At 38.1% G+C, this 15,174-nt stretch overlaps 1 protein-coding gene, 1 long non-coding RNA gene and 3 pseudogenes across 6 annotated transcripts in view; 3 read left to right on the top strand and 2 right to left on the bottom strand.

The window, feature by feature from the left end:
* Window positions 1-15,174, top strand: part of LOC148368018 (uncharacterized) — a 532,004-nt gene that overhangs the window by 279,183 nt on the left and 237,647 nt on the right. The gene's annotated exons all lie outside the window — the stretch shown is intronic.
* LOC148368022 (RNA polymerase II elongation factor ELL) overlaps window positions 2,253-15,174 on the bottom strand; it is a 64,199-nt gene continuing 51,277 nt past the window's right edge. For 3 of the 4 annotated variants that reach the window (XM_088334715.1, XM_088334717.1, XM_088334716.1), the window contains 3 exons: window positions 10,835-11,006; window positions 10,688-10,732; window positions 2,253-7,030 (listed from right to left, as the gene is read on the bottom strand). In XM_088334715.1, coding sequence (XP_088190841.1) covers window positions 6,920-7,030; window positions 10,688-10,732; window positions 10,835-11,006 — 328 coding nt within the window. In that variant the 3' untranslated portion in view covers window positions 2,253-6,919. The remainder of the gene's footprint in view (window positions 7,031-10,687; window positions 10,733-10,834; window positions 11,007-15,174) is intronic. The other variant, XM_088334713.1, reaches the window with a different exon arrangement.
* On the top strand, window positions 8,171-8,330 carry LOC148368026 (U2 spliceosomal RNA; annotated as a pseudogene).
* On the bottom strand, window positions 8,659-8,815 carry LOC148368025 (U2 spliceosomal RNA; annotated as a pseudogene).
* Window positions 9,288-9,460, top strand: LOC148368024 (U2 spliceosomal RNA; annotated as a pseudogene).

The following is a 15,174-nucleotide window of genomic DNA, read 5'->3' as shown; positions in this document are numbered from 1 at the left end:
TCATTCTCAGCGCACAAGTAAATCTATCCAGCGCAATGTCCCTCTAAGCTGCGTGTGTGAGTTTTTTGAGAACCAGCTTCTTCGGCTCGGCTCACTAAAAGGAACCGGCTCTTTCAGGTCCTAAACGGCTCTTCAGGTTGTTTTTGCTTCTTTCATCCCTATATGACCAAATATTATGTAAAATTATGCACAAAATGACTTAAAGGAAGGGGGAATAGAACAAAAAAGTAAAAAATACCAAAATGAAAAAGTAGTGTAAATCTGAGAAAAAAAAAACAATAGGAAGAGAAAAAAGAAGGAAGAATTCAGAAAAAAAGCCAGAAAAAAAGAAAAAGAAACAAAGGACAAAGTAAATAGAGAACAAAAAGAAAAAAAGTAACAGCTAGGAAAAAATAAACACAATGAGATTTATTTAAAAGGGATTTAAAAAATGGAAAAAAACAGGGAAAAAGAAGAAAAAGTTTGTGTTGCGTTCAAATAATTTCCAATTATACCAAGTCAATCTTGTTGCCAACATTGTACTTCCACTAAAAAAATGTGATTAAATACAGTTCTGTATCGTGCAACCGACTAAATAAGCCCCCCAAAATGTTAGTAGTATGCGACAAAAGATACCAGGAAAAAAAAAATGAAAATTTTGTGAAAGAATTGTTGTAAAAACAAATGACAATTGTAGGCGGTACAACCTTTGCACAATAGTCAATTCATTCAAAAGTGAATTTTTTTTTTGCATTGCCGGAAACTCAGCAAAATGTAACTTGATGTCAAGTTTTGGACATGTTTGATAATGACTCAGTTGCCACATTTGGGATTGCCGTTGCTCACTGTTGTTTCAAGCGTTGCTCACCGACTTTGTGTGAACGCTCAGACCCGTGGAAAATTAGAGGGAACATTGGTCAGGACACCGTCCCCATTAAAGGCCCGGTAACACAGCCTTTTGCGTCTGTATCGCGGGTAAAATTTTGCGATTTGTTTTTTGCCCGTGGTTGCCCGCGGTGGAAAATGTGCAAAATTGTCCGACGACTGTTCCGCGTCCTTCCGGCGACTGTTCCGCGTCCTTATCGCCGGTAAGCGCGGCTGCATCGCTGTGCCGCCCGCAGTTACCCGTGGTCTAAAGTTTTGAGCAGCACAAAACTTTTTCGCGAGGCCAACCGCGTGTGAATTTCTTACCGCGTGTAAAGCACGGCTGTATCTCGTCTGTATCGTGATCTCAAAAGCGTCCAACAGCGTCTGCTTCACGGGCAGAAATTTCTGGCCGTGATTCAGCCTCGATACGCACGTGAAAGGCTGTGTGACCGGGCCTTAAGGCAACGTATGTACCTGCTCATTTTATAACCGATTTTCAGGCGGGTAACTTTTTTGTCAATGTTGTTTTTTAAATGAAAACACTCATGAATAAAAACATTTACAATTCAGCATGTGTTAAGAGGATATTTTAATACTTTTTTTTCTGGGTTCAATTCTAGCAATCAGAGCCTCCCTGTGCGGGGTTTTCATGTTCACCCTATGCCTGCGAGGGTTTACTCCTGGCTCTCCGGTTTCCTCCCATGAATCAAAAACATACATGTCAGGTTGATTGGCCAGTCTAAATTGTCCCTAGGCGTGAATGAGTGTGAGTGGTGGTGTCAGGGCCAGAACGGAAACAGTTTGTTAATTTAGTCATGATTTCTTTATTGATTTATTTGGTTGTAATTTTACTTATTTTCCTTGATCTCAGATGTGTTTTATTTTGTAACCAGGAAATTGACTCATCATATCAGTTCCTGTTAGAACCGGTTTGGACAAAGACGGCTTTGTTTTTTGGGAATATCCACTTCATTTTACTTTCGTAGTTTATTTTTCCTTTGTTTTGGGTTCTTGGGACTATCCGCCCAGCATAGACGATAATTTCAGTCATTTTGTGCATTTCTGATCCTATAACCTTGCTTTGTACCTCACTCGTACCCGGAATCATCTGTGATAAAAAAGGGAATGGAACCACTTCAGCGCTTGTTTTACCTGTCCAGATGTTAAGGAACATGATATTACTGAAATGGGTGTAAATGTATATAGTAAATTCTAAAATAATTTCTAAACGAAAATGGACTTGAAACAAATAGAAACCTTAAATTAAAAATGGCTTTTACTTTTGTTTGTGATCTATACAGGATGTACCACACCTCCCACAGTCACACAGTTAAAAGCTCATCCACAAACTTTATTGAAGTGTAACAGAAAATGCTGAGGGACTAACAAAAGTTATAGCAGCGTGTGAAAAAAATAATTTGATCTCTTTTTATGTGCCCATACGCAAACAAATATCAGTGTATGGAATGAGACTTTATTCAAAAATGTTTGCCACCGTACCATCAAATGTTGTCACCTTTCAGAAGTCTCAGTAGTTCAGTTGTGGAATGGGTGAAAACTTAAATTCTCTTGAAGAGGTCAGCATACATTTTTCACAGTGCCAGGATAAAAAGGGGGCCTTTACCTGCCCATAGGGCGTGTGCATCGTTTTCATGGCCAGGTTCAAACACTTTTTAATCTTGCGTGTGCATTTATCAAGACATATAACATCTTAAGTACATCGCAAATGTATTTGTTTTTGAGACGAATCTCTCCCTGTTTAGGTGTTGGGTAAAAATGACAGTAATACGTTGCTTACATTTTCAGTTGTAGGAAGTCTTTCCCAATACAATTTACCACTGGGAAACGCTACCTTCATTTTTTGCACATATTAAACGATATGTAACCCTTGCAGTAATACACATTATAGTGCCCTGTTTAAGGTGTAGCAGGCACCTGTCCTCTTAGGCGTCGGCCGTAGAAGGCGATGGCGCTTCATAGAACAATGCCATAAAAACTAATGCCAGCTGCTGTAAATCACAAGGGAGGAAATGCAATGGCAGAGCAAAGCCACCAGAAAGCAGTTTTGGCTTAATTTTCAAGCAGACTTGTTAGAACTGTTGTACAATTTCACGCATTTACAAGAACTTAATTCACATTCATCCATAATTCAAGCACTTTTCATTCCTTGAAAACAAAATAATTAAATTCAAGAATTTTCAAGGATTTCAAGCAACCATACAAACCCTGTGTCGATTCTGTTTGAGCTCCTTAAAATCCACAAAACAAGGTCAACTTTTAATTTATAAAACATTGGTCATATCAGCCATAAATCAAGAAATATGCCTTTATTTAAGGGAAAGTGGTAAAAACCATTGCTGGGATGTGAGCTCTAACATTTTTTCACGGAACTTATATTGAGAAAAAAATTGACAATTTTCAGTTTGGTGTGACACGTGGAATACTTTTGAGGCACCTGCTTTCCACACAAAAGGGTGAGAAAAATGATTCCCACAGAGGTGCTCTATTCTAAAAGCTAAAATCATGGGATTTCCCTCATTTTGCCTCTCTGCTATTTGATAATAAATATTGTGCTTGCAGGGTATTTAGTGTATAACGTACTTTAGACACTTTTAGTAATATAAGGCAAAAAACTTAGCGCTGATAATGTCATGTGATCTATAAATCTACTCACGCCCCCCAAACAAGAAGAAAAGCCTATCCTAAAATAAATACATTAGCATTACCAAGAAAAATACTTTGTCTGCTCCTAGATAAATTCCCTCTGTAGTCAATTATGTGATGTGCTCAATAAATACTTCAATTGAGGATAGACATCCTAGGGCCAGCAACAGTATTAAATCCGAACAGACATTTCCTTTAAAAAGAAATAAAATCGTAAGGATGACAGTCTAAGATGACATAAATGCCAAAGATGCTCATAACAAACATTTGGTCCATCATTGTTTAACCTCTACGTTTCTTTAAAATTCACTTAAAATCCCAATCCAAGACTTTCCCAATATAAATTGAATGCCATTCCTGAACCGTTAGGAGAATACGGACGAGTTTGGTTTCTTTATGAAATGAAATGATCTGCATTTATATAGCGCTTTTCAAGTCAATGACTTCCCAAAGCGCTTTACAATGTGCTCCACATTTCCCAATAGCGGCCTTGCAGCCATGTAAGGCGCTAAACCTGCTTATTGGGGGTATTAGGGGTACAGTGTCTTACCCAAGGACACTTCGACATGTAACACGGACGAGCCGGGATTCGAACTAGGATCCCTTGATCCCAAGATGAGCGCTCTACCTCCTGAACTACTGCCGACCCTTTAGAAAGGTAACACTCTGGCGTCTTGTCCCAAACTGAAATAATCACTGCAAGTGCTACTAAAATTGAGTAATGAGTTGGAATACACACAAATAGATGTTGTTTTTTTTTTTCAATTATCGCCTGATTTTTTTTGCAATCAAATACTTGCAAATGAGTGTAGCATAGGCATCTTGGCTGGGAAACACGTGAGACAATAGCTTGAAGCCTTACCTGGTACCTTGTCAAATGTAATCACAATCTGAAAAAAAAAAAAACATTATATTCTTCATATTTTTCTATGGGTAGGTCTAGCCATTTCCAAAAGTGGCCTTTCGGAGATGAAAGGTCGACAGCAATAAAACCTCTGCAACTGTGTATTTTATTTTGGCCAGTTTTGTAGACATATTGAAAGAGTTGTAAATGTTTGACTTTACTTTTCACATCTCTATCACGACAGACGCTCCCCTACTTGCGAACATTCGACTTACGCAAAACGGTAGATACGATCATTTTTTGGGGGGTGTCGAAAAATATCTGGACATTGCTGTAAGTTAGATTTTGCATAGTGTGCACCTTTTTCTGAGTAGAGGACAGTACTGTAGTGCTTCTTTCCGCCACGTTGCCCTGTGAGGTCACCCAACATCCACACCGAAGAAGAAATCTACTTCCTGGTTTGTGTGTAATCATCACTGCAAGTACTGTATCGCTAGCGCAATAAGAACTTTGACGTTTTTATTGTTCAATATCTCGTGCATCCATTCAAAGTGTAAGGAAGAGGCGGGCTGTTTCTTTTGAAACGAAAAGTGGAATAAGAAAGCTTGACGCTTTTTTTTCTGCCACTTTTTACCACAGAGGACGACCTCTTGTCTCGCAAGTCCCAAAAGTAAGTAAAACCTCACTTTATATATCTTTTTAGAGCATTTTATTTTATCAAATGTTTATTATTTAACGATCGGCCAGAACCTAACTCGTTCGTAGGTTGGGCAGCGTCTGTTTTGTGCACACTTGCGCGTAATAATGTTGCATAAATATAAATGACGAGCAGCGTTATGCACATTTATTTTGGGGTCTAATTTGAATACGCTAATGTGGGCTGCGTACTGTGAAAAAAAGCCGGTAATTCCCGAAGAGTAAAGTCATTCAAAAGGTCAGAGGCTAACGGCCATAATAGATATAATTTTACAAGTCTGTATATTTGTAAATTGGAGTTATATGATGAAATAGACAGATTGCAAAAAGGAACGTACAATGATGCAGAAATGCTTTTAGGCAGATTTTTTTTTTTAAATCTGTCGACATTATCGTCTATTTTGGAGTAAATATTTTACACGGTTAGATTCACTGGACACTCCTGGATGTAACGAGTCCATGTTTACTGAGAATAATCCCATCAGGTGACTACCAGAGGACATTATTAGTGAGCTGTCCTGGCTTTATAGTTTTCGGGTATCTCGTTTCAGACTGATAGTGATGTTTCTATAATGAGTACATTTTGAAATCATGTCTTGAATCCCAGATGTCGCATGAAGTATTTCAGTGACTAATGACATAATACAGACACGTATTTGCTTTACAATTGTTCAACGGCAGGCCATTAAAACGTTAAGGGGTTAAAGAATGTCATAAATTTTGACTAATGTTCAAGTGCATTTTGAAGGAAAATGAGCAGCATTTATACAAGTAAAATTCTAAAATGATTTGTACCGATAGAAATATAATATTTAGTTTCAGAATATCATCCCCAAAAATAAATATGTCAACCTTTTGCCAGAACAAGAGAAATAAGAAACTAACTACCTAGTATACCCAGAAGGCTTTCTTAGAGCATTTTAAAGGAGTCGTCTTTAATTTGATGTGCATTGAAAAGTTGGTGTTTTTTTTTTTTGTTTCCAAAGGTGGCTTCCAATCATTTTGGTTAAGTCACCTCCATAAGGCATGCCCAGAGTCAGTTACGGCCCCAAATAAAATTTTTACTGGCCCGCAGCTTTTGTCATAAAATGAATAATATGTGGCCCCCCAATATTGTTGACCACGGTATAAAATAAATTTGAACCCAAAAAGAAAAATCACCATTTGACCAGATGATAGTAGTAGACCTTTGGCCACCTTGCTGTTGGCTTTCTGTGAGAATTTTAAGCCAACCCTATGTCTGACATGGTGACTGTAAATAAAAAAGGAAAGTTGACTGTGAGGGTCGCTATTTCCAGGACAAGTGGAAATTGGAGTAATTTTTCACCTAAATCCAAAACAGTCTACCTAATTTGCCACAAGACTGTGTCTGTTTTCAAAAAAGTACAGTATAATATCAAGCGGCACTGACAGACATTCTGACTACAAAAAGCTAGTTGGAAACTAACGCTGTAAAAAGGTGAAGTGACTGGAAGCTGTTTTAACGGCACAGTAGTACTGTTTCACGAGACCCCGCGAGTCAAATGAAAATGCTACAAAAGTGAGCCACGAAGTTGTGACGCTGATCGTCAAGCACTGCAAACCTTTCACGAATGATGAATTTATTAGTCTGTTCAAAGAATGCCAGGCCCTTACACATTTTAAGCTTACCAAATCTGGCCCGTTTTCTGAAAGGTTTGGACACCACTGACCAACATCATTTTTATGGTCTCCACCTTGAAGTTATTTGGGTACACTGAGTATAATGAGTACTGTACATGGTATAGGCAGGGAATTTAAAAATAATTCTTGACTGAAAATCCCTTCAATCACTCATGTTCAAGGGGATCTTTCAAATGCACCAAATCCAATGTGAAGAGAAAGCCGATGCTACGAGCAGGTCCGAGAAACATCGTAGTCCACAATGAGTTGTTTGATGAATGACAGTTTCTGGTGTAAGTATTCACAGCGCTTCTTCTCTTCCTGGTAATCTGGAAATTTCTGCAGATGGAAAACATAATAAATCATCGAATGATATTTGATGTAAATAGCTGAACCTGCTACATTTGACAACTAATTTTTTTAAACACATCTGAATGGGTGGCATATATATATATATATATATATATATATATATATATATATATATATATATATACCGTAAATTCCGGACTACAGAGCGCACCTGATTATAAGCCGCACCCATTACATTTTAAGGGGAAAACCGATTTTGTCCATACTCAAGCCGCACCTGTATATAAGCCGCATGCACGCACATCAAATAATAATAATAATAATAAGTCCCGCGATTGAAACTAAATGTCCTTTTTTGGTTTGAACAAATTTATTGACACTAATAACAGCAAACAAACAATGTGAGGTTTGAACAACCCTTCTTGACAATCTTAACAGCAATCAAGCATATTCACAATTTCCTTATGTAACATCTTTGTTAGTGTCAACAGATCCGTCCAGGCCAAAGTAGATTGTTTTTTGGTCTGAACAAATCCACCGACACCAACAGCAGCAAACAAACAATGTGATGTTCGGACAACCGCTCTCGACTAAATTTTTATGGTTTGAAGCACACAGTCCAAAAATCACAGCCGCCAAAATGAACGTAAAATGATAAAGGTACTTAAAATTTGTTGCAGACTTGCAGATTCTGGGTGCCCGTTGATAGTAATCCAAGGAAAAAAAGTGTATATTTCCAAAGGTAAGGGTGGGAAAAATATATGTCCATTATTATCCGCCGTCTCCTCAAAAACTCACCTTTACCGGTCCCCACTTTCCCATCAGCCCGCGTTTGCTCCGCCCCTCTTTTTTAATTTGCTTGTGCAGAATAAGTGTCTCAAATAAATACAAATAAATACATTACAAAAATATACAGTTGCAAATACATATTACACACATTTACAAAGAAAGACGGTAGATTGAGAGTTTTCAAAGCTTTAATAATAATAAAATAACTTTCATCTTAAACCGTGCCTTTGGGAGGTAGCCTCACGCTACTAACAAGACGCAAGAAGGAAATAAATGCCGTAACCGTCAGGATCACGGCAGACCATTCGCTTGTTCACGACTGGATATTTCTGGTCGTGTTGGCCGGTTGTGGTTTTTGAACTGCGTACCTTATGCTAGGTCCTTAGCTTGGCCTTCTTGGCCTTGCTTGGCCATTTGATGCTAGGTCCTTAGCTTGGCCTCTTTGATTTTTGCATTTCGGAGATGGAATATGAGCTTGCTCTGTCCACTCCACGCATCGGCCCGGTATTGCAGTACCACCGGGAACGGTGCATTCGCAATGATCGCGGCAAGGCTTTAGGGCTAGGACCTTAGCTTGGCCTTTTGGCTGAGAGTAAGTGTCCCGGCTCCTAGGCTTTGTAGCGTATTATGAACTGACCGATAACGGATAATGGATAATGAATAACGAAGATAGATCAATAACCCATAAAAACCCCCCTCCTTGCAATGAGGGGTTTTTAAGGGTTATTGATCTATTTTCGTTATTCATTATCCATTATCCGTTATCGGTCAGTTCATAATACGCTACAAAGCCTAGGAGCCGGGACACTTACTCTCAGCCAAAAGGCCAAGCTAAGGTCCTAGCCCTAAAGCCTTGCTGCGATCATTGCGAATGCACCGTTCCCGGAGGTACTGCAATACCGGGCCGATGCGTGGAGTGGACAGAGCAACCTCATATTCCATCTCCGAAATGCAAAAATCAAAGATAGTGACTTCATAGAAAGTACTGAAGTTCCAAATGATATGAGGAACTTAATAAGAGCTTGTCCTGTCCACTCCACGCATCGGCCCGGTATTGCAGTACCCCCGGGAACGGTGCATTCGCAATGATTGCAACAAGGCTTTAGGGCTAGGACCTTAGCTTAGCCTTTTGGCTGAGAGTAAGTGTCCCGGCTCCTAGGCTTTGTAGCATATAATGAACTGACCGATAACGGATAATGGATAATGAATAACGAAGATAGATCAATAACCCTTAAACCCCCCCCCCCTCCCTGCAATGATCGCAGCAAGGCTATAGGGCTAGGACCTTAGCTTGGCCTTTTGGCTGAGAGTAAGTGTCCCGGCTCCTAGGCTTTGTAGCGTATTAAGAACTGACCAATAACGGATAATGGATAATGAATAACGAAGATAGATCAATAACCCTTAAAAACCCCAAACCCCCCCCTCCTTGGTATTGTTACTGTACAGTGACCTGTTTACCTGACTGGATACGCATCATGGCGTTTGCGATCATTCGATCAAGGCCATGGCCTTTGGCCTTGATGCTAAGTCCTTAGCTTGGCCTTTTGTGTACTTTCTATGAAGTCACTATCTTTGATTTTTGCATTTCGGAGATGGAATATGAGCTTGCTCTGTCCACTCCACGCATCGGCCTGGTATTGCAGTACCTCCGGGAACGGTGCATTCGCAATGATCGCAGCAAGGCTTTAGGGCTAGGACCTTAGCTTGAACTTTTGGCTGAGAGTAAGTGTCCCGGCTCCTAGGCTTTGTAGCGTATTATGAACTGACCGATAACGGATAATGGATAATGAATAACGAAGATAGATCAATAACCCTTAAAAACCCCAAAACCCCCCTCCTTGGTAATGGCATCTAGGTTGTCTCTTCAATTTCGGAAAGAAACTTTATCATGATGACGTCATTCCATGTTCCCTTACTTCAATACACCCCAGCAATATAGCCGTTTGCTTTAAACATGGAAGCTGCATCATGAGCCTCATTTTGTGCAATTTGCATGATGAGGGTATGTTTACGTTCAGAAGATGTGATCTTCCTCTGCGCATATATTCCACCGGTCTAAATCTTACCTCTCATACTCGAGCGCCGCTGGCGGCTGTTGAAAAAATGACATATATTGGCTGCATCTCTGAATAAGCCGCAGGGTTGAACATTTGGGAAAAAAGTAGCGGCTATAGTCCGGAATTTACGGTATATATATATATATATATATATATATATATATATAAAACCATACACACAAATGGCTCGTGAAAATTTACACAGTTCACATCCTCTTCCGTGTGGTCTGCTTTTGTGTGATCTGCTTTTGAGGAAGGGTCTCTAATGCCCTCTGGTAGCCAATTTGGGTACTGCTGCTTTGAACTACTCCAAGCAGCCAAAATAAATTTTGTTTGTAATGAAGCAATATTCAATAAAAAAATGATTTAAAAAGAATGTTAGATCACCTTTTTATAAAAACGGTCTTGGCGCCTTCTGCCAGACCAAAGTGGTACTACAACTCTCAGCGTCACAACGGAATTATGTCCACTTATTTGCATTGATTTAATGTAGTTAGTGGCTCATAAATCACGTGAATCGATTATCTAATTAGTCGTTTTTAATTATTAATTTTAATCAATTAGCTGTTGCAGCCTTAGCATACACCGAGAGAAAAAATACAAATGAGAATTAGAATGGGTAAAAGTACTTGCATTAGGGAAAACAAAAAGTTTGACTAAGTAGTAGTCTAAAGTTTCAAGCTAGTAGTAAACTTAAAACATAAAAACGTTTTTTTTTTTTTTATCGCAGAAGGAAAAATGGTATGAAAAATGTTTTTGGTGTTGGGAAAAAAAGCTCTAAGAAATTTATATTTTTATATAACAGTTTTCATTATAATAAAAAAAAAATATTTCTTACCTTTCGATACTTTTTGTATTTTTCTAAAATTTGATCTTCCATTACCTATTAAAACACACAAAAAAGTAAATATTATAACATTCGCGTCAAATTCTTGAACCACCACTCTAAGGGCAATATTATGTGGCTTTTTTCAAAAGAATGCACCTTGTGTTCCTTTGTCCCAGGTGACATGCTCTTGATCTTAGATGAGAGCTGAACAAACATGTGCGTGATGGTAGCAATGCGGGTGTGCAGGTCTTTGTACTCATCGTACTCGGCGCTAAAATCCTCGTGGTACTTCTGTCGCTGTTCCTCTTTTGTTATTTTGACATACGTGCTGCAAATAAAAGATTAAATTTACTGTGAGCCAAAAATCATAAAATTGGATATCAATACAAGAGCCTACCATAATCTTGTTCCAACTCAGGGGTCAGGAACCTATGGGTCAAGGGCCATATGTGGCTCTTTTCATAATAACATATAGCTCAGAGATAAAATATAATTTATGCATTTGCTTAACGTATTGTGACACACAGAGTTAATAGTCGCAAATCCAAAACCTAGACAATACTGACTATTTGAGGTTTTGGTCCAGTATATAAAGTGCACTGTGCCCACTACAGTTTACAGTCAAGGTGTCACACCAACAGACCCTGTTTTGGCTGTAAATTGCTAAATAATCCTTTATATGGAAGCTTAACAAACGATCTATGGTCCTTGTTGAGACACATTATGATAAAAAGCAACACAACATTATTTAACTTCTTAACGTTCCTGTAAAATTTGCTTAAAATCCCAATTCAGGATGCACCCAAAGTAAATCCAATGATGTTCTTGGACGGTCTTTGTTTCTTTTGAAAGGTAACTCTGAAGTCTCGTCCTATACTGTAAATAATTACTGCAAGTGCTGATATAGTAATTTGAGTAAGAACACGCAGAAATAGTTTTTTTTTTTATTCTCGCCTTATTTTATAATTATTTTTTTGCAATCAAATGTCTATCGATTAGTGTAGCATTGGCAGCTTAGCTGGAAAACAGGTGAGATAGCTTGAAACCTTACCTGGTACCTTTTCAAATTTGATCACTATCTGAAAAACTAAACATTTTATTTTACACTTTTTTAAAGGTAGGTCTAGGTGTTTTCAAACTGTGCAACTGTGTATTTTACCTCGGCCAATTCTTTGGACATTTTGAAACAGTTGTAATTGTTTGACTTCCCTTTCCAGAAGCCAACCCATGAATGTGCATATTTGCGCATAGTAATGGGGTGTAAAAATGTAGCACTAGTGGCGTTACACACACTTATTTCAGGGTCTTTTTTGAATAAAATATGGACATCTTCATATCAATTTATTCTGAATTTCATTGGCTAACCAATGTGTCAATCATCATTTGAATCGGTCACGATTGGCTAAAAATATACAGAGGTAAAGGAGGATCTTTTTTGACAATACCAGTCTGTATAGACTAATGTGGACTGTAGACCGTGAAACACAGCCTGCAATTGGCCAAAAAAGATATCAATCAAAAGTTCAGGGAATAACAGCCTATAGAAATGATTTTGCTCATCTGTTTATTTATAAACGGGAATTATGGGGCACCTAGAGCAATTTGATAGGGTGAATGGTAGGAAGGGGCGGAGCTATACACTCCTTATCCTCCTCACCCAGCCTCGCCTGCACTGGAGGTAAATACGTTGGTATCCTCGTTTGCAGTATTTTGTGACATTTTTACAAAATAACTTTCCTTGCACCTTGTTTTAAAACCATTATTTAGGACAAAGAATTACAGTCAAAATGACCCTCAACACTCAAATAACTGCGGGAGGGAAACATGTTAAAAGTGGTATATATGTTCATATGGGACACAGGCTCGGGGATTATTCTTATTTCATAATTTTTATCAAATCATCTAACATCACACAGTGAAATAGAATGCGCTGAAAAATTAGATTTTGCCTGGAGAGCGGGTTTGGCGGTTTTGCTGAAATCTGTCTAAAAATATATGGTATGGCTCTTTCTCCCCAAAAATGATAAAAAAAAATATTTTGCTATTATGTTGGAATTATATTCATTAGGGACACTGGCTCTGACATGATTAATATTTCATAGATTTTCTGAAATCATCAAGTGTCAAACAGTGAAATAAAATGTGATGAAGAATTAGATTTTATCTGGTATGGCTAAATCCAAATATTTCTGCTTTCATGGCTCTTTGGGTCAAAAAGGTTTCCGACCCCTGTTTTCACTCATTCCATTTAAAGCAAAGTGATATGTAAGCTTTTAAAATCTGAATGCTGCAGCTCCACTTTTTGGCGTAAGATGGCAGTATTAGAACAACACATATTAAAACTATGTTTCCCTATTCTAGGGAATCAAACTGTGAGAGAGAGATAATGGAAAACGAAAGCAAAACCACAGTGCTACAAAGAGTAAATTGATTACACCAATTTAATATATTAATTTTTTTTTACCAACTGAAGATCAGCTTTATTGCATTCATGGGCGTAACCAGTCCGTTTTTGCCGAGGTGTGCCCAAATCCGACTCCTGTGCAGATTCCTCCCCCCCCTCGCGTGAACGCGCATTCTGCTGCGCTTCCAACAAAAGCGATCGTATTCTATATAAAGCAAGCTAATTATAACAATTGGGAGATCCTAGTCTATATAACTCGTTTATTTAAACAATAAAGCGCGATCGTATTCTACAAATTGCGTTTGTTAACGCGGATGCAAAAGTCACCAATGTCAATGTACGCTTCCGACAAAAGCGATCGTATTCTATATAATACGCTTTAAAAAAAAAAAAAGTGAGCTAATTATAACAATTGGAAGATTCTAGTCTATATAACGTGTTTATTTAAACAATAAAGTGCGATCGTATTCTACAAAATGCGTTTGTTAACGCGGATAAAAAATTCACCAACGTCAATGTACGCTATGATTTCCACAATCACAACTAATTGTACACAAATAATATTTATTTGATTTACTATAATATCTGTATGTAATGTCTTTTTTATTGTGAATGAAACCCTGGTTGCATTGGATCCCGCGGTGTAAACAAATTGTTGTTTTTTTTTTTTTTCATTTAAAATCGGACTTCCCTGTTTATACTGTTTGCAAAATAAGACACGCTTTAAACCTTATTATGCTCTTTGGTTTTGGGATCCAACTACAGAGGAATACCTCCACTTTGCGATGTGTTACTGAATAGGTGTTCGACCAATCTAGTTCGTTTTTATTACTACTATTAATAATAATAATAGTAGTAGTATGAGAAACGTCTGAAAGTTTTCAAATTCACTGTGCTGACATATTGATGCCACAGAAGTTTACTCTACAAGTTACAAGTCTGTATCTCCAACAGAGTCTGTTTTAGCAGGGGGGGAGGATTTTGGGCAGGCATGCCTGCCCAAAATCCTCCCCCCCCCTGCTAACTCCTGAAAAAAAAACTCCATGTGACCCCAAATTCACTGTGCTGACTTATTAACGCCACAGAAGGTTACTCTAGAAGTTACAAGTCTGTATCTCTAACAGAGTCTGTTTTAGCAAGGGGGGAGGATTTTGGGCAGGCATGCCTGCCCAAAATCCCCCCCCCCCCCTGCTAACTCCTGAATAAAATCTCCAAATGACCCCAAATTCACTGTGTTGACTTATTAATGCCACAGAAGGTTACTCTAGGCATGCCTGCCCAAACCCCCCCCCCCTGCTAACTCCTGAATAAAATCTCCAAATGACCCCAAATTCACTGTGCTGACTTATTAATGCCACAGAAGGTTACTCTAGAAGTTACAAGTCTGTATCTCTAACAGAGTCTGTTTTAGCAGGGGGGGAGGATTTGGGCAGGCATTTTAATGCTGTTTGCATTAAATAGACAATTTATTGACTATAAAGTTGTTATATTGTACTTGGAATCTTTGAACCAATCCTTGTATTTTTTTAGAAAACTTCAAAAAAAATTGTGTTAGCAGGTCAGATTTGACCTGTTATTCAAATCAGCCTGAAATTACTTTCAAATTAGTTACCTTTCAACATGTTTTCACCTCAGAGTTAACTTAAGATGTATTCATATCTATTGAAATATTTCACAAATTAAAATATGTTTGGCGCAATAGGTAGGGCGTGGGTCGCGATGAGAATAATATCACAGGTACAACACTTAACTGGGCCAGGACTACGTTTTGCGGATGAATATATGTCACGCATCACCCCTGTGCGTAAAAGGTGTACTGTATTATAATATTCTTTTGTATGGCATATAATACAAAATCACTATTTTTATCACTTCACTTTTGGAAATTTTATCAGTGGATTTTAAGACATCTTATTATAAAACAAGTGGTACATAGAAAAACAAAATAGTTTACGCACATTACTTTAAATGGTAAACTATTCTCGTTTCCTTAATAAATTACAAGATTAGGCTTAAATTTGATGACAAATGCTAAATTATAAAAAAGGGTAAAACAAAAACATGAAATGGTTCAGCGCATTTGATTCCTTGA

The sequence above is a fragment of the Urocampus carinirostris genome, chromosome 4 (genome assembly GCF_059441175.1).
Source record: "Urocampus carinirostris isolate Australia breed hairy pipefish chromosome 4, RoL_Ucar_1.0, whole genome shotgun sequence".
NCBI classification, from domain to species: domain Eukaryota; kingdom Metazoa; phylum Chordata; class Actinopteri; order Syngnathiformes; family Syngnathidae; genus Urocampus; species Urocampus carinirostris.
This window is presented reverse-complemented; position numbering and strand designations above follow the sequence as displayed.